Source organism: Anguilla rostrata, chromosome 12 (assembly GCF_018555375.3).
Source record: "Anguilla rostrata isolate EN2019 chromosome 12, ASM1855537v3, whole genome shotgun sequence".
NCBI lineage: Eukaryota > Metazoa > Chordata > Actinopteri > Anguilliformes > Anguillidae > Anguilla > Anguilla rostrata.
The window spans coordinates 7,440,557-7,457,585 of record NC_057944.1 but is presented as its reverse complement, the minus strand read 5'-3'; the positions used below and the strand labels follow the sequence as shown (position 1 = coordinate 7,457,585).

The following is a 17,029-nucleotide window of genomic DNA, read 5'->3' as shown; positions in this document are numbered from 1 at the left end:
TACCTTCAGTGAAAAATGGAATCAACTCCAACACTGCTACCCATATTTGGGCCTCTTCACCTGCTGGAGAACGCACAGTTCCCCTACACAGAGTTGGGCTGAACACCCTGGCAGCAGTTTGACTGACTGGGAGCGCGGCTGGCCCATAAAACGTCGCAGCGTTTCAGCCCAAACGAACAGAAAAAGGGGAGGAGTTTGTTCAGCTAAGCAGAAAAAAGGGGGAGGAGTTTGTTCAGCTAAGCATAAAAAAGGGGGAGGGGTTTGTTCAGCTAAGCAGAAAAGGGGGAGGAGTTTGTTCAGCTAAGCAGAAAAAAGGGGGAGGGGTTTGTTCTTACGTGGCGGCCTGCGCGCGCACGACCACGCCCCCCGCACAGCGGCTGGGACGGCGCGGGGACTCGGACGCCATCGTGTCTCCAATCCTCGAACCTGCAGGGGAGAGAAGGATTCGCTGGCCTGAGACGCAACAGCAACAGCCTTCAGAAGCCTGAACGCACGGGATCATGTGACCACCAGCAGTCTGAGAAATCCAGAAGCCTTTCACCGATACACCTGGCTCAGTTATCCAGTTAATCAGGGGGTTAATGGGACCAGATTATCCCTCCCTCCCAGAGCTGCAAAGAGCACTGAGCTGTACTACACTCAGTATTATCTTCCTTGTTATTCCATCTTGATCTGGGAGAGCACTGGAATTTGCAGGTTTGGATGTCACTCAGTACCAAGTTGATTAATTTAAGTGGTCGATTATAAAGTTAACTCTCACCACCCGAGTTCTTGGGTCCAAATTAGCTCACATGTGTAAGGAGGAAACAAAGAACAGGCAACCTGGAGATCCTGGAGAGAATGAAAGACTGCTTCACTGGTTTTGCAGTGTGACTTCTCATTGGCTGTCATACTGTGCAGCAGTTAATGTCCAAATAGCAACTTCCACAAAACGACAATGGCTCAATCAAAATCTTTTAAACTTGCTTGTTGACACAAATTACATTCAACAGCAGTGGGAATTTGGATGTGTATTGTTGTGTAAAATTCACCTCTAATACAACAAGCTAAATGTCTTCACATACTTCCATTTCGATTGACACAAAGACTTCAAGATAACCAATGGCACTCAAGTAGCTAAAGTGGAAACATTGTGCTTGGCCACAATAGGGGGACATTTAGGAACAATTGGCTAGCGGCTGAATTTTGCGCAACAGGCAAATAATGTATTTTCAGTTTAATATTTTTAGGCTATTTGCTCATTATCCTCAAATATGATCTAATTAAACAATAAAGTAGCTTGCTATAACATTACTTGGGCATCCTGTTAGCTAGCTAGCTGTGTAAACCAAACTGATTGACAACTTAGCAAGCTAGCTAGCAGCTAGTTGACACGTAGCGTACTCCACTGGGAGAATAACAATTGAATACGCTAAATATTCAAGAGTCTATGCACAATACATTTTCACGAATTGTTTAACAAACGACGTTTCTCTACGAACCCAGGGCGTTGTGTTTCTAGTCCTGTTCCACTGAAGCTCTTCGCTGAACGCGACAATACAGAAGAAAATACTGAAAACAGCGGAACTCATAAAACAGCCAATGAAAACGTCCCGTCCGCACAGCCCCACAAATACGTACCCGAGAAAGGCGGGCGATGTGGACTCACACCAATAGCAATTTATGAAAATGTCCACTGTTTTCTTAGGGGGGTCTGTTTTTAGAACGGAGAATACACGTCGAATATTTTATTAAAAAATATCATTTTTATATATATAAATTTTAACATTATTCTACTGTATTTATATTATGAAGCAAACGTTAGAATTACCATGTACATTTTCCATAAATTGTGCCGACGTCCGTTTACACGTCACACATACTTGTTTGTTTACATTAAAATCTCGCGAGAAATTGACTTGAGCGTTGCAGCAGTTCTGTTTCTTCAGAACCTTGCGTAACATCATCGTTACTGGGATACTCAGGACACCATGACAGAGAATGTACTCTGCATGGCGCAACGATTTTTTCCCCACAGGATGACGGCAATTATCTATATTATTGAGTTACTACTCTTTCTCCTTTTCTTACTTACAGCCAGTGTTTATAAAGACACTCTGGAAATCAGTTTCTGTCAAACTAATAAAAATATATCCAAAACAGAAAGAGCCGAAATCAGCTGATCTCTAGATGCTACTTTTTTCCATTGTCTTTGGATATTTTGTGTAGAACTCATTGTGGAAGCAGTTATACTAGTGCTGCTCGCTGCAACTGAGGCAGTGCCAACTGCTATGCTAAACCATTAGCTCCCCCAGAGAAACGCAGAGTGTATGTCGTGGTAATCGTGAATAGACTGGCAAATAGCCATGCAGAGGACTCAGTGGGTTAATTAAAGGTTCTAAGAAAGCTGGTTCAGTCAGACATAACATGGAACACCAACTTCCTCAGTACAAATATAATGTGAAACACCTGCTCTGGGCTACACCATGTAAACACACTGCAGTCAACTGTGGGAGTTCAGAGGCTATGAAGACAAAAGGAGTCAGGACGTTGGGAAATATCTCAAATGGCCAACATATGGAGCCTTAAAGGGCCCAAAAACCAACTTACGTGAGACTGAAAACATTTGTTTTTATTCAATATACTCATACGCAGTAACATTCAGGACAGGTGATGTAATTCCACATTGAGACTGTACACGGAAGTTTGACACTGCGGCAGAACTGGTGGGCAGTCACACATGACAATCGCAAATATCTGACGTGAACTTAATGGTCAAGTGCACCAATTATTCAAACCATTGCTATGGCGATAAAAAGTGAGGTCTCTCAACAAAACTAAAACAAACTTCATTTAATCAAAAAAAGAGGAAAAAGACCTAAACAATAAAATAAAAGATAGTTCATGCAGAATCCCTGAAATATAAAAACACCTTTGCCAATTATAAAACGGTGCGACATCACACTTTCAAATCGATACTGGGACGAGAACAGGGTATTGACAGAGAAAAACTACTTTTAAAATTGCACTTTGGTCTTGAAGAACCAAAAATCCTTATTTGACCAGTCACTGCAAAGGGAAGGGCAAAGGTACAACATCCAGACATTTTAACAGGGCTTCAATGAAGAAAGACAGGAATCAATCACCATAAAATAAACAACAAAAAAAGAGAAAAACCAGATTAAAAAAACCTACATCCTTAAAGTATGACCCTTTAAAAGTTAAATGCAAGTGAACATGTTATCTGCATTTTCACATCCAAGGGACCAGCACATTTATAAAATATTCACATTGAAGAAAGCGTTCTTCAGCGTGAAATGACAGCATAGAAATGTTTTTAAAAACCAGCACCCAACGCAAGAAGCAATCAATGCTTCTGTTCCGCATGTAGAACGCACAACATCTACGATGGAAAATTAAGCCTTCAATGGGACATCAACAGAGCCGTGTTCAGCCATGAAGAGCAGGTAAGCCTTTTGTGTTTTTTAAAATGGACTCTTCCAGAACAGTTTAAAGCTCAAGGACTGGATTATTTAAATGGACCCATCCAGAACAGTTTTATGTTGAAGGATTGCATTTTTAAAATGGACTCTTCCAGAACACCTTAAAGCCGCGGGACGGGGCAGCTCGTCTAGGCGGTGCTTCAGACGCGCCGGCTGGTCAGCTGCGGAACTCGCCCCATTCCCAAACCAGGAGACCGAACCCACCAATCAGCCGGAGTCACGGAACGGTCCACATTGGGCGTGTGCTCTCCCGTGGCTCTCGGTGCGTTCGCTCCTCAGCAAATCGCCACAGTGAACCTGAAAAGGGGCGGGGCAAAACGACGAGCTGGACCAATAGCTGGCCGAGGGGGGGCGTGGAAGCGCCGGGCGGCGGTGTGACGCAGGGCCGATGGGCGTAGCTTCGGCCAATCGGAAAAGGTCTCACCCGCTGACATCATCCCAGAAGAATTCCAACCTCAAAGATGAAAAAGCCCTGTCCACCACAATGTGGGTCCTGTGGGTGGGTTTGGGGGGGCATTTTATTCGGACCGAGAAGTACAGATTCAACAAAAATGAAAACCATCCGGACAGTTCATCCTGCCAATCAAAGCGTCTGGTGTCACTGACATGCTCTAAGTCATTCAGATCAACGAACCTGGACATAATCTGCATAGCAACGGCACAGAGCCGTCAACACTCCAAGTCTCATTCACGTCTAATTCATAGCTACCAGTTACAGTGTTAAAAAAAAAAAAAGGTAAACTCCCTCAAGGTCAGAGGTCAAGGGTTAAAAGAGAGGGCAAACAGACGCAGCTCCAGCTCCTTACTGTCTGACCTCACAGCTTTTCTCTGGTGTTTATTTCCACTGGTTACCATAGCAGCACCGTCAAGTGAGGATGGATGTTTGTCCCATCCATAGAAACAGGAAAAAAAAAAAAAAAAGACACTGACACACAGACACTTCAATACCAGAAGCCGGAAACAGTACCGTTTTGGGATTAGTCTGTGGACAACGCCATTCTCTTATCACAACAGTCAATTTGTGATCCAACTTCATAATGTCAAAATGATGCATCCCTTTGAGTCAGGAGAAATCGAAATAAAACAATGTATAAAAATATATATATTGCTTTACTCAAAAGTAGAATAAGGGGCCTTTTTTGTCTCGTTGCAGGAATATTTACAAGTTACCGAATTGAGAGAGGAGGAACAGACGCAATGAAAAGGGAAGCTCAAAGAGACGCACCAGATAAAGTAAAACCCCATGTACAGAGGGTCAGATCACAGCTACGTCAACAGGACTGTAGATATCATGTGTAATCCTCCCCCGTTTAAATATACTCATATCTATTCACATATAAAAAAAACACAGGTAATAGACTTGCCTATAAAAGTATACCTGTGCCATAGATGGAACATTGGGCTATCTGAGCCACTTGGTAACGCATCATAGAAGTTGCAATGTACAAATGTTACAAGGGGGACAGCGTTCAATCTATGACAACGGCAAACCTCACACACACGCACACACACGCGCGTGTGCACGCACAGGCACGCACACACACACACACACACACACACACACTCGCACGCACGCACACGCACCAGGAGGAGTGTGTGAGGGACGGAGGGAGCAGCAGTTGTGTACAGTGAGTGAGTGAGTGAGCGAGTGAGTGTGTGCGTTTGCGTGTGTGTGTGTGTATACACGCATTTGCTCAGCACACGCACACGGTGGCTTTGCGGTGCTGCTGCAGGAGGTCAGTCACGGTGGGGGGCTGCTTCTGGCCCCTGTTGCCGCGGCGACCGGCGGCGCGCTCGGCGTTCCTGCGGCGGGCCGGCCCGGGGCAGGGGGGGCAGCGGCGGCCCTTCTTGCCCGACGGGCCGGGGGAGTTCTGCAGGCCCCGCTTGCAGGGGGACGCCAGGCCCTCGTTGGTGCGCACGGCCAGGGCCCGGCTCTCCGGGGAGCGCCCCTCCGGGGGGGACAGGCAGGGGGGCGGGAGGGGGTCGGACAGGGCGCGCAGCGTCGCCCCCGAGAAAGCGTTCCGCCGCTCCAGCGCCGGGAGCAGCTCGCACACGGGGGAGGGGGCCTCGGCGTCCAGCGTCTGCAAGAGGGGGGGGGGGGGGCAAACAGTCAGACAGAGCAGGGTACAGACACACCCCCACCGCAGGATACAGACACACCCCCACTGCAGGGCACAGACACACCCCCATCGTAGGGTACAGATGGACTGCATTTATATAGCGCTTTTATCCAAAGCGCTTTACAATTGATGCCTCTCATTCGCCAGAGCAGTTAGGGGTTAGGTGTCTTGCTCAAGGACACTTCGACATGCCCAGGGCGGGGTTTGAACTCGCAACCCTCCGACTGCCAGACAATCGGTCTTACCTCCTGAGCTATGTCGCCCCCAGACACACCCAAACTCTTCAAGCTCGGTCATGAACAGAACAACGCTCACACTGTTTCTTACTCTGCTTCAGTACCTCACCAGTGCTCACAATCTCAGTTACTCTCTTTTGCTTTTTTACCTTTTAAGCTCAGACACCAATGTGGACACTGCAGCACAAAGGTGCAGAAAGTCCATTCTCTGCATTCAGAAATCAGCACTCACTCACATCTCCAAATCGCCATATTACAGTGACAGCGACACACAGAGTTTAGTTCCACAAAGCGCAAAACGGAAAGCTCCGGACCCTCACCTTCACCAGCGGGGTGTTGGATCGGGACCCGGACGGGGGGCCGCAGCAGGGGCCCTCGGCCAGGTTGAGCAGGACCTCCTCCTGGTGCAGCGGGGACGGCGCCTGGCCGGGCTCCTGCAGCGCGATCACGATGGCGCTGGTGTTGTCGGCCCGCAGCATCCGCTGCCGCCACCGCAGCAGGGCGTGGCTCACCAGCTGCCGGGCGCTCGAGACCCCGCCCTGCGCCTACAGACGAGGGGCGAGTGACGAGGGGCGGAGTCATGTGATGAGGGGGCGGAGTCATGTGATTGGGGGGCGGAGTCATGTCATGAGGGGACAGAGTCATGTAACGGGGGGGCAGGGTGGAGTCATGTGATGAGGGGGTGGGGTAATGTGATGAGGAGTGGAGTAATGTGACAAGGGGCGGAGTCATGTAATGGCAGGGAGCAGAGTAATGTGATTAATGGGCGGAGTCATGTGGCGAGGGGGGTCAGTAAAGTGGCTGTTAATTGCTAAGGAATTTTACTACTACTTTTGCCATCAATATTATTTAATATTATTGCTGCTTCTAAGTATAATTGCTTAGTATTATTGCTGCTGCTAAGCGTTACTGCTTAGTATTATTGCTGCTGCTAAGCATTATTGCTGAGTATTATTGCTGCTGCTAAGCGTTATTGCTTAGTATTATTGCTGCTGCTAAGCGTTATTGCTTAGTATTATTGCTGCTGCTAAGTACTATTGCTGAGTATTATTGCTGCTGCTAAGCGTTATTGCTGAGTATTATTGCTGCTGCTAAGCGTTATTGCTTAGTATTATTGCTGCTGCTAAGTACTATTGCTGAGTATTATTGCTGCTAAGCGTTATTGCTTAGTATTATTGCTGCTGCTAAGTACTATTGCTGAGTATTATTGCTGCTGCTAAGCGTTACTGCTTAGTATTATTGCTGCTGCTAAGCATTATTGCTTAGTATTATTGCTGCTGCTAAGTACTATTGCTGAGTATTATTGCTGCTAAGCGTTATTGCTTAGTATTACTGCTGCTAAGTACTATTGCTGAGTATTACTGCTGCTGCTAAGCGTTACTGCTTAGTATTATTGCTGCTGCTAAGTACTATTGCTGAGTATTATTGCTGCTGCTAAGCATTTTTGCTTAGTATTATTGCTGCTGCTAAGCGTTATTGCTTAGTATTATTGCTGCTGCTAAGCGTTATTGCTGAGTATTATTACTGCTGCTAAGCGTTATTGCTGAGTACTATTGCTGCTGACAGCTGCGTGTGCAGAGTGTGGGGCGTGGCGCTCACCATGGCCTCGTCGTTGTCCTGGCACATGGACACGGCGTCCTGCGGGGGCACCATGTTCCACAGCCCGTCGCTGCCCAGCACGATGTAGCGGTGCTGCCGCGGGTCCAGCTTCACCACGCTGGTGTCCGGCTCGGGCGACACCACAAACTCCCCGCTGTAGAAGTCGTAGCTCCACAGGTCCCCTGCGGAGAGGGGCGGAAGGGTGGTCAGGAAGCGTCAGGCCCTGCCGCAACACCAGGGGGCGACGCGTCAAAAACATCCAACAAGGCAGCATGTCCTACCTTCAGCCTCATGAACAGAGCGTGACAAGCGAAAGCAATATGACACAAACATCACCTGATCAATCAGCAGTCACAGCAAACTGAGCAAAATAAGGGAGGTTGTGAGGTTGTATTTTAACCCGTTTAAGGTGTAACATCAAAAATATGCCATTAAAATGTTGTTACCTGAACATTCTAATACTGGTGTAACAATCACTGCTGGCAATTGAAAACAATGGAACCGTGAACACTGACTTTTTTTTTTGACAAAAAAAAAAATCCAAAAAACTAGCCAGAGCCCTAAACACCAGGGGGCGCTGTATCTCCACCTTGCCCAAACTCTTCTTGTGTTTAAAGGGGTAGCTCCCTTTCGGGGTCTTTTGATATTACTTCAGTTTTAGAGAACCTTTTCACTTGGCCCTGGGAGTTTTGTGAGCGATGGTGGATATTTAAGACTTACACAAGTTTCTGATGACCTGCGGGATTTACAAGAACCAGTATCAAGACATTCAGGGGTTTGTGATCTAAAGTAAGAAAATACCATTCAAGTAACTCCAAATCTACTGGCACAGTAATTTTATACCTACCACGGCAAAGTCGGCAGGTCATGAGAAATTTCTGTAGGTATCTAAAAAAGCCGTCACTTCACATAAAAACTGTGGGGCCAGGAGGAAACGCGTGTAAAACTGAGTATCAGGAAAGTCCAGAGAGTGAACCCATTAACGGTACTGGGCTGCTCTATCTGGGGAAGCTGAGCACACAGGAGCTGCGGACAGCCTGACTGAGCGTCTGCCAAACACGCCCACAAGACGCCGTCACACAAAGGTCAAAATGTGTGCAAAAACATGGGATCGTCGGACACTCACAGAACTGGCAAGGCTTAGCGCCCGCTGTTAAAACAGGAAATATTGAGACAGGCATTACTTTTCGGTCCCTAATAAAACTTTTTTCTATAGCCAGCATTGTATCAGACGGCTGAGGTCACACACGAGCGCGTCCAGGATAACCAAGACGACACGGCTTTGTTTTTTTTAACGCGTAAACAGAAAACGCGTGCAGTGCAGCAGTGACCACAGCAGCCTGTGGTCGCTAGGAATGGTTGCTAAGAACGGATGACTGCCGTTCATCCGTGAACAGCCACCTCTCTGAGTCTGCCAGCTGAGGACTGTACTCAGCAGAGTGAGTTCTGGGACAACATCGCATTCACAAGCACCACTTTCTGGAGCCCAGTGACACACGTGAGCAATGGGGGAGCACGGTTAAATAATACTCAACCCAAGACCGAAGTGGAGACGCTGCCATTCCAATTCTCTCCACAAGAGGGCGAGAGAGAGAGTACAGCAGACCGGGTAATCCTCAGTCAGACAGGCACTTTAAAAAAAATGTAAAAAAAAAAAACAAAACACAGCTCTGGAGAAATCTAATCCAGCCAAAGCGTTTGGCAGGACATCAGCGGAGAGTACTCCATGTGTTCGCTCTGTGGATGACGTACGACTGAGTGATTTCCCTGGAAAACAAACGCACTTGCTCCAGGGCACAGTTAATGTAAAACAGCACGAAGCCCCTCCTGAACTATGCACACAAATTCAAACTGAGGCTCGCAAGGAGTGCTCATCTACAGTTTCGTAAATGCACTTGGTTTTCTTTACAGTCCCAGTAATGAAATAATACATTTAATAAATACTGGTGCCCAACGAGGGGCTGAACATGTCCAATTCCCACCCTAATTAGGAACGTCCAATTTCCCATTTGCTAACACAGCTGTGTTCAGGGGTTCCTACTGTCCAATCAGGAGAGACAGGACAAACGCGGTGTCACCAGCCTGCTTCTGTTCACACCGCAGCTAAGCTGGCACAGAGTGGAGTCAGAGAAAGACCTCTGACGTGCAGCTTTGGCCTGCAGTCCACAGGTGCCCGATCAACCAGCAGGGGCCATTAGAAACCGATGAAATGCGGACCCCGAACCGACCCAAGGCGAGGCGATCACTAGTTTTGGGTCTGGCTCGCGTCAGTTTTGGGTCTGGCACGGGTCAGTTTCAGGCCCGGCTCGGGTCAATTTTGGGTCCCACTCGGGTCAGTTTCCGGTCCTGCTCAGGTCAGTTTTGGGTCTGGCTCAGGTCAGTTTTGGGTCTGGCACGGGTCAGTTTTGGGTCTGGCACGGGTCAGTTTCAGGCCCGGCTCGGGTCAGTTTTGGGTCCCTCTCGGGTCAGTTTTGGGTCCCGCTCGGGTCAGTTTCGGGTCCGTCTGCAGTCCTTACCCAGGGCGCGTGCGACGGCCAGGAAGGGGATCTGGTCGATGACGGTGCTCCTCCTGACGGGGCCGTTGTGAGTGAGCCGTGGCCGTTTCCACACAACGCGGTTGACCCCGGACTTCTTAATCACACTGGGGACGACACCAGCAGCAGACACAGAGCATGTCAGTGACCCACCGGTTTCACCCAATCAGGGAGCTTTGCTGTGTGACACCACATTGATTTGTTTACATTAACATACAACTCACAGCAAATGGCAGCTGTGAGACTGAGTATCATCAGAGTTATTGTTCATGTTTATCTTATTATATTCAAAGAAAAGAAACCATACAGGAAAAAAAGACAAAAAAGTAAATACAGATGACGAAAAAAAATCGAAACACAAAACAAGAACCAGATTTACACCGGTTAAGTCACTGGTTATGAAACATCTTTTCCAGGACAGTGGAAGCCCTGCGCTACCCCCAACCACACCCCACCTCTCCTCCAGCAACCAGCCGCCCCACCACTCGCCCCACGCCCTCACCTGCCCCCGAGCCCCTCGATGCGCTCCCTCTCCTTGGGCAGCTCGGGCTTGTGGTCCTGCGTGACCTCCACGGCGCGGAGGAACTGGTCGGTGGGGTCGTCCCGCACCCCCAGCACCACGCCCGAGTCGCCCACGTGGGCCACGTACATGCGGTCGCCCCGGATGACCACCACGCTGGCCGTGGTGCCCGACGTGCTGGGCAGCCCCGTCAGCGTCTTCGGCCACTCCGCTGCGGGGGGGGGAAGGAAAGACGGGGGGATGGGGAAACGGAGGGGAGAGGAGGAGAGAAGGCTCGGTGAAAGTACACTCGCTCCCCGGAAATCTCGGTTTTACGGATTTGGCTTTGCCGTCTGAGCAATGAGAGGTCATGTGACTTTCCGACTGCGACCTGTAACAGCGTCACTTCAGGGCTGAGCTTTGCGATACGTATCACGATACAAATGTCACGATACAATATCGCAACATATTGCAATATTTGGTCAGAATTTCAGGGAAACATCTTAAAGAACACACCTCAATATGCATGAAATCAGAGTTTAGAAAGTTCACCTCTTTATTTGTCAATTCTGAATACAAAGAGAGGAACCGTAAATATTTTTTTATTAAAAAAAACATAACATAACAAAATTATTTGTTTAACAAATCTAAAATATAAGAGCTTGCAGGATTTCTAAAGGAAACAAAGGTAGGCCAGGAGCACAAAAAATTTGACTAAACATTTTAGATCCTTATAGCGACAGTGTTTACCTTCAAGTGATCAATACCAGAAAATCTATTAAGATGATAGCAACAGTGTTCAAGGCATCAGCATTTGCAATTATTTCAAAATTTTATACCACATTGTATGTTTATAGACATAAGAAACTGGACAACCAATCAATGTCTATTTTTGAATTTCAAGATTCTTGTGCAAACAGACTATCTGATAAACATTTTTGGCTTTCAAAACACTTTTCAGCAGTTATGACATCTCAAGATTTCACTTGCAATACCAAGACACAGAACTCGTTAAATATACAAGGCTACAAAAAGCTCTATTGAGATGAGCCATGACAAAGTCTTATGAGTGAGTGCACTGTGGACCGACTCTTCTTCCTGGTGTTCATAGGAACAAATATCTTGTTCCTTCCACTCTATTGTAGCTATTCGCACTCAGCATTTTGAATGGTTGACTAACTTCTCCACTCCGCACTTCCGGGGACCAGGCATCACTACACGTGTCACTTCCTGCTCAGAGCAAGTTTCCAAATGCTGACGAGCCGAACAAAACACAGAGGCCTTAGAGCAGGGCTGCCTACACCTATTCCTGGAGACCTACTGCCCTGTAGGTCTCCAACCCTAGCAAAGCACACCTCACTCAACAGCTAGAGATCTTGCTCAGCTGCTAATTGGTAATTGAAGTCAAGAGTGCCAAATGAAAACCTACAGGATGGTAGATCTCCAAGAACAAGGTTGGGCAGGCCTGCCTTAGAGGATTCAACTTCAGTTCGAACTTCGATACTAAAACTGTCACCATGGTTTCAATGTGGGCTGATGTCATTATCTGGCCTCCGCCTCCAGAGAGAATCATAACCCAAACGTGTCACATGGCAAGACCTGAAGTCTGAACCAACTGCCCAGTTACAGCATGCAGGTACCAGGCAGGGACCCAGAAACCAACCGATGCCAAGTAACGAAAGTAAAAAAATGAGCAAGTTAAAAAATGAATATCTGTACGGGGTCTACAGATCCACATGCATTTTCAATTGTAACAGAATACCAACTGCCAGCGCCCTGCCTGTACTGTAGGGCAAAGTGCACCGAGAACAAGGAGCTCAGCCGGAGACGTCGTCCGAGGGAGCCTCTCACATCAGGGCAGAAGAGAGCCTTCACAGCCGCATCGCTCAATCAGCCAATCAGCTGTCAGCAGTGCCATTCGAGCAGCTCTTCTGCTGCACAGTGGCAGCTGGAGCAGCTTTACATTACATTACAGGCATTTAGCAGCTCCTTATCCAGGCGCTACAACTTTAATGTTCTGATCCATTAACAGCTGGTATATACTGGCATTACAGTTATACTGCTCGGGACAGCCTACGGGATCGACCTGCGACCTTTCGGTTACAAGCCCAGTTCCTTACCCCTGTGCTACACCCGTCAAGCCGTTGGACAAAGACTCGGCTGCGTTGAGACAAGGGGGGGGGTCTTGTGTACGGCAGGCCACGGAGGGAGGATCTGTGTGCCACCGCGTGACGGCGGTCACACTACGGATTACGTTCTCATTGTTCTGGGTAGCGAAAGTTAGCTTATCTTTAGCGATTTATTTAGTTCACTCATGTTGTGCTCGTGCTTGGCTGGTCTGGGAAGGTTATTAGCAGGGTTAATCCCAAAGGCCTTATGGAAACATTTACGTAAATTCATTACAAGTCGCTCTGGATAAAAGCACCTGCAGGCTGAGAGTAAAGGAATCGGATGCTGTATAAATGGCTCATACTTATGACAAAAAGAGAGCTGAAATCCTTGTCCTGCTACATACGTCAGACAGAATCACGGCCTATAGCCTGACATATTTATATTTTGTTTCTTTTTCCCCCCCAACTACACAAAGCCGAGTGCTTAATTGGGCTCTTTTAAGAGACGGCCAGCCAGGTCTCCATCCACACTAGGGGTGGAACTACACTGAGAACCAGGAGCCGCAGCACACACTGCACCTGGGAGAGCCCCATGCGTACACACACGTTAAATATTAATCCACGGAAGGGTTTCCGGTCACATTCTCAGCCTGAAAACGGCAGTGCAATACTCCCACAGGTAATGGCGGGACACTTCCACCAGGTGAGTACAGAGGCCAGACTAGACCAAAGCCGGGGGGGGAGGGGGGGGGGGGTTGGGGCTGAGGTCTGAATTCCTGTCCGCACAGCTGTCGACTGAAGCTCAGGCAAGTCCAGGCATGAACTGACAGGCGTGTCCCTCAAAAGAACTACGTAAACAAACAAACAGCCAGGCCACTGTGAGAGTGACTGTGTGCCCAGCAGGTTAGACAGGCCCTTCAACAGACCAAACCCACATAGCTTTTCTAGTGTGATCACACATTAATCCAGTCACGTGAGAGTGTGCCATCAGCACAGCCAGATGGCATGATACAGAGAAGCATGTGTGGAGGGAGTCCCCAGGCAACCAGTACCCAAGCAGCCCCCTCCCGCATCAGATCTGCCGTTATGCAGCACGGGACATAAGAAAACCGCACGGTTTCCACCAGGTGAAATGCGTGACTGGACTTCAAGCTCTCCAGAAGAGCAGTTCAGTGAGATGTGGACTGCTTGTGTGCACAGTTCCGTCCGTCCACGGCTGTGCCGGCTGACTGAGCCTCACTGTCACCACAAAAACTAACCTTGATTGGGGAGAAATTTTAAGCCGTTTCCCTTTAAAAAGACAGCTGAGCATCGTAAGTGATCAAAGAATAATAGTTCCGCATTCACCGGGGGAATTTAATGCAATAAGGACCCACAGTCAGTCCGCATATAAAATCCTATTGGTCACCCTGCGCGGAAAGGATCACAGTGTTCCAAGCAGTAATGCAGTTACGTCACGTTCTAGAATGTGCTGTATCGTGGCCAGAGTCCTTGATGTCCGGTTCCTCCCTACTAAAAAGTTGATTGGATATATGACGTAGAAACATTTCAGATAGGCCATCTCTATTGGCTCCACGGGACGTTCATAAATGTGAACCCAACAGGAACAACACTTCACCGGAGTACATGTTCATAATGAGGTTAAAATAAATGTGCAAACGTTTAGTTGGGTAGCTAAAAAAGAATACTTTCATGCACGCGTGACCACATATAATAGTATGTAACATGTACACACAACTTACTATGATAAGTAAAGCAAGGTTGCTTTGAAGATCGTCGATAAAAAAATGTGTTTGTATAATGTCTGTCAACGGGTCACAGGACGTCTTATTTAACATATTATACTAATGTACGTTAGCTAGCCAAGTTACTTCTTCGTTCCCTGAGAATTAGTCCTTACACACTTTAAACAAGCCTGACAGCAAAAAACATTCAGATATCAAAAATTACAACAGATCACGACTTATTAACCTTAGCAATTTAGCCAATTCCATGCGGACAGTCATTAAATAACTGCCCGTGCGAAACCGTCAAATTTCCAGCTTAAAAAAAACCGACAGACTGGAGCCAAGGCCGTCGTTTCATCCCAACGTTGGGGGCGTGGGGGAATCACGGGAACGTTTTCCCACAGTAGTAGCGATCATTCTTCTGGCGCCCAAGTTTAAAAATGACAAATTGAACAATAAATGAAATCAATCAACCCGATTTTGCTAATAGTAGCCTCGCCTACGAAGTAGACAGTATCTTATCGCCAAGAACCGACGGGATCGTTTCTGAACAACTCCAGCGTTGGCTAGCGGACTAGCTACACTGTCTTGCCAACGAAGCAAATGAAGAACGCGTTTGACTAGCTAGGAGAAACCTTTTAACAAGCTAGCCAGCCAAGTACTCGGTGATCTTACGAGCAAGCCAATTTACCCCGACGCAATTTCATGACTGCTGGTCAGTCAGCATTGACTAGTATTCGGCTTAACGCAATGTCTTACCAACTAGTTTCGGTCGTGTTTTCATACAACCGAAACTGTGTGCACACCAACTGACTAGAGCTTGCTAGTTAACGACCTCGCTAGCAACTTACGCAGCTTTCTCCACATGGCGTAGTGGCAGGCAACGAAGCCCTTGCGGATCGCCCCACACACTTCCTCGTCGTCATTGGACCAAAAGCCCCGTTGTTTCTTTATAAAATCCCAAAGATGGTCCCGAGCAAATTGCGCTGCTTCTCGTCCCCCATGGCCGTCAAAAACTGCGAAATAAGCCACTGAACGCCGTGGAAGAGTCTCGTCAGTTGGTGTTTCGCCCTCCACCGATGCCGCTGCACAACTTTCGCCGTCGTTTGTGATGTTATGAGTCCATGCCACCGTGGTGGCTGCCGGTGAAGGAAGGGGGCCGTTGCATGGGTTGCTTGGAGCTAGCTGTTGAACCACGTTTACCGGCGTACTGTCAGCAGACGAACAGCTGTCCACTTTTGCGTCGCCTTGTTCCGGCGACTCAAGCTCATCCTCCCCCGGCTCGGGCTCCACTACAACCTCGGTCACATCCTCCATATATTTCCTACCGCCTTGGTCGGAGAACACACTCACTCGCAACGAAAATACGTTTTCCATGGTTACTGAGACGTTTGTTTTCCAATTTAGAGGCTGTATGTCCACTGAAATCGCGTTTTTACTTAATTTAATGAAGTTTTTGGACGCTCCAAAATGTATCTCTCTTGCTTGGTCTATTGTTTATTTTCGACGCTTTGTAGGCATGCTCAGGAACGCAGTGACGTCAGAGCTCTAGCAACTGGGGATAAGATGGGAAAGGCACTCGACGGCGCCACCTATCGGTAACAATAATGTCCTTCCGTGGGCCACCATTCTCCAAACTGAACAGTTTGTTGATATGTATGCATGCATACTCTATGTATCTGTAAGGTTCCTAAACTCTGTCTACATTTATTGCTGTGAAAATCATGCGAAGTTACTAAACGTTCATAAATATTTCGTACTGACTAAAAAAAATTATTCCAGGGCAACGTTGCCCATGTTTTCTGATATTTGTCCAAGTCACTTAACCCAGTGTTTTCACACCATGTCATGAAAGTGTAATCACATTAGTGTGTCATCTACATATTTCATCTTGGTCATAAATTTTAACACTGAGTATTTACTTATCTTACAGTAAGCAAGCTCTGGGTGTGGACATGCGAGACTACATTTTTATTGTGTGTCTAATTTATGAATAGATTTGCTTTTAAGTATGAATTGTCAGCATGAAGCCAATTATGAATTTGTTTTTTACAGCTGGCAATAGGAAACAATAAGCACAGCCAGGCTGAGGGTGCGGTTTACACCAGACCTTTTTTTTTACCTGAAAGCCTGACCACCTGTAGCTGAAGAGCCCACATCAATAAAATCCGATTCAGTGGTATTTCAAGTACATGGAAGCATGTCAGTGGTATTTCATTATGTTGTTATCATGAATTTGTTTCATTATTAAACTATCAACAATGACTGACAAAGTTGAAAATATAAATCTTTATATGGCACAATGTGTATATAGGGGTACAGTGCAATAAGATAAAAAGCAATAAAATAGCAGCTATGGTAAAAGCTGAAGATAGAATAATCGAAGACAACCAAATTCAGGCCGTGAAGATAATTAAAACTACTTATAGGCACACAAGGGGAAATGGCATGTTTTTAGTTTTTATTCAAAATGTCAACGGTCTCTACCATCCTGTCAACTGTCTCTACCATCTGTTCACGTCCTCAGTTGGGAACAGAATTTAAAAGTCAGACCAGAATCAAAAACCAACAGACAGACATATACATTTTACTCTATTTTATTGCCAGCGTGCAAAAAATGTGGAAGTTTCAGCTATGCAGCCTTCATTGGCATTGAACAGTGAAGATGCCAACATATTGCCTTCATCTGCTGGTAGTCATGTAACTTACCTAGTTCCAACT

At 47.1% G+C, this 17,029-nt stretch overlaps 2 protein-coding genes and 1 long non-coding RNA gene across 12 annotated transcripts in view; 1 reads left to right on the top strand and 2 right to left on the bottom strand.

Annotated features, from left to right (window-relative positions):
* The window catches only part of LOC135235652 (BCAS3 microtubule associated cell migration factor-like), a 170,077-nt gene extending 168,463 nt beyond the window's left edge, over positions 1-1,614 (bottom strand). For 7 of the 10 annotated variants that reach the window (XM_064301346.1, XM_064301348.1, XM_064301349.1 and 4 more), the window contains exons 1-2: positions 1,482-1,614; positions 336-426 (exon numbers count right to left, since the gene is read on the bottom strand). In XM_064301346.1, coding sequence (XP_064157416.1) covers positions 336-406 — 71 coding nt within the window. In that variant the 5' untranslated portion in view covers positions 407-426; positions 1,482-1,614. Of the gene's footprint in view, positions 1-335; positions 427-760; positions 769-1,481 lie in introns of those variants that run through there. The other 3 variants (XM_064301352.1, XM_064301354.1, XM_064301353.1) reach the window with 1 other exon arrangement.
* Positions 1,615-2,590: 976 nt separating this feature from the next.
* Positions 2,591-15,840, bottom strand: LOC135235822 (protein phosphatase 1D-like). The gene is made up of 6 exons (XM_064301691.1): positions 15,160-15,840; positions 10,474-10,702; positions 9,954-10,078; positions 7,438-7,619; positions 6,159-6,383; positions 2,591-5,563 (listed from the first exon to the last, which is right to left on the bottom strand). The coding sequence occupies exons 1-6, from the start codon at positions 15,683-15,685 to the stop codon at positions 5,177-5,179; spliced, it is 1,674 nt and encodes a 557-aa protein (XP_064157761.1). The 5' UTR covers positions 15,686-15,840; the 3' UTR covers positions 2,591-5,176.
* On the top strand, positions 15,783-16,499 carry LOC135235823 (uncharacterized). The gene is made up of 2 exons (XR_010324442.1): positions 15,783-15,906; positions 16,364-16,499. It is a non-coding gene; the product is annotated as an uncharacterized LOC135235823 (long non-coding RNA).
* The last annotated feature ends 530 nt before the right edge of the window (positions 16,500-17,029 follow it).

What these genes read in the sequence shown, in the direction of transcription:
- LOC135235822 (XM_064301691.1), bottom strand. Translation starts at nt 15,685, where the DNA reads ATGGAAAACGTATTTTCGTTGCGAGTGAGTGTGTTCTCCGACCAAGGC. An exon ending in GGCCGTCGCACGCGCCCTGG is followed by an intron (nt 7,620 to 9,953) that starts GTAAGGACTGCA and finishes CCCTCTCCGCAG; the next exon opens with GGGACCTGTGGAGCTACGAC. An exon ending in CCAACACCCCGCTGGTGAAG is followed by an intron (nt 5,564 to 6,158) that starts GTGAGGGTCCGG and finishes CCCCTCTTGCAG; the next exon opens with ACGCTGGACGCCGAGGCCCC.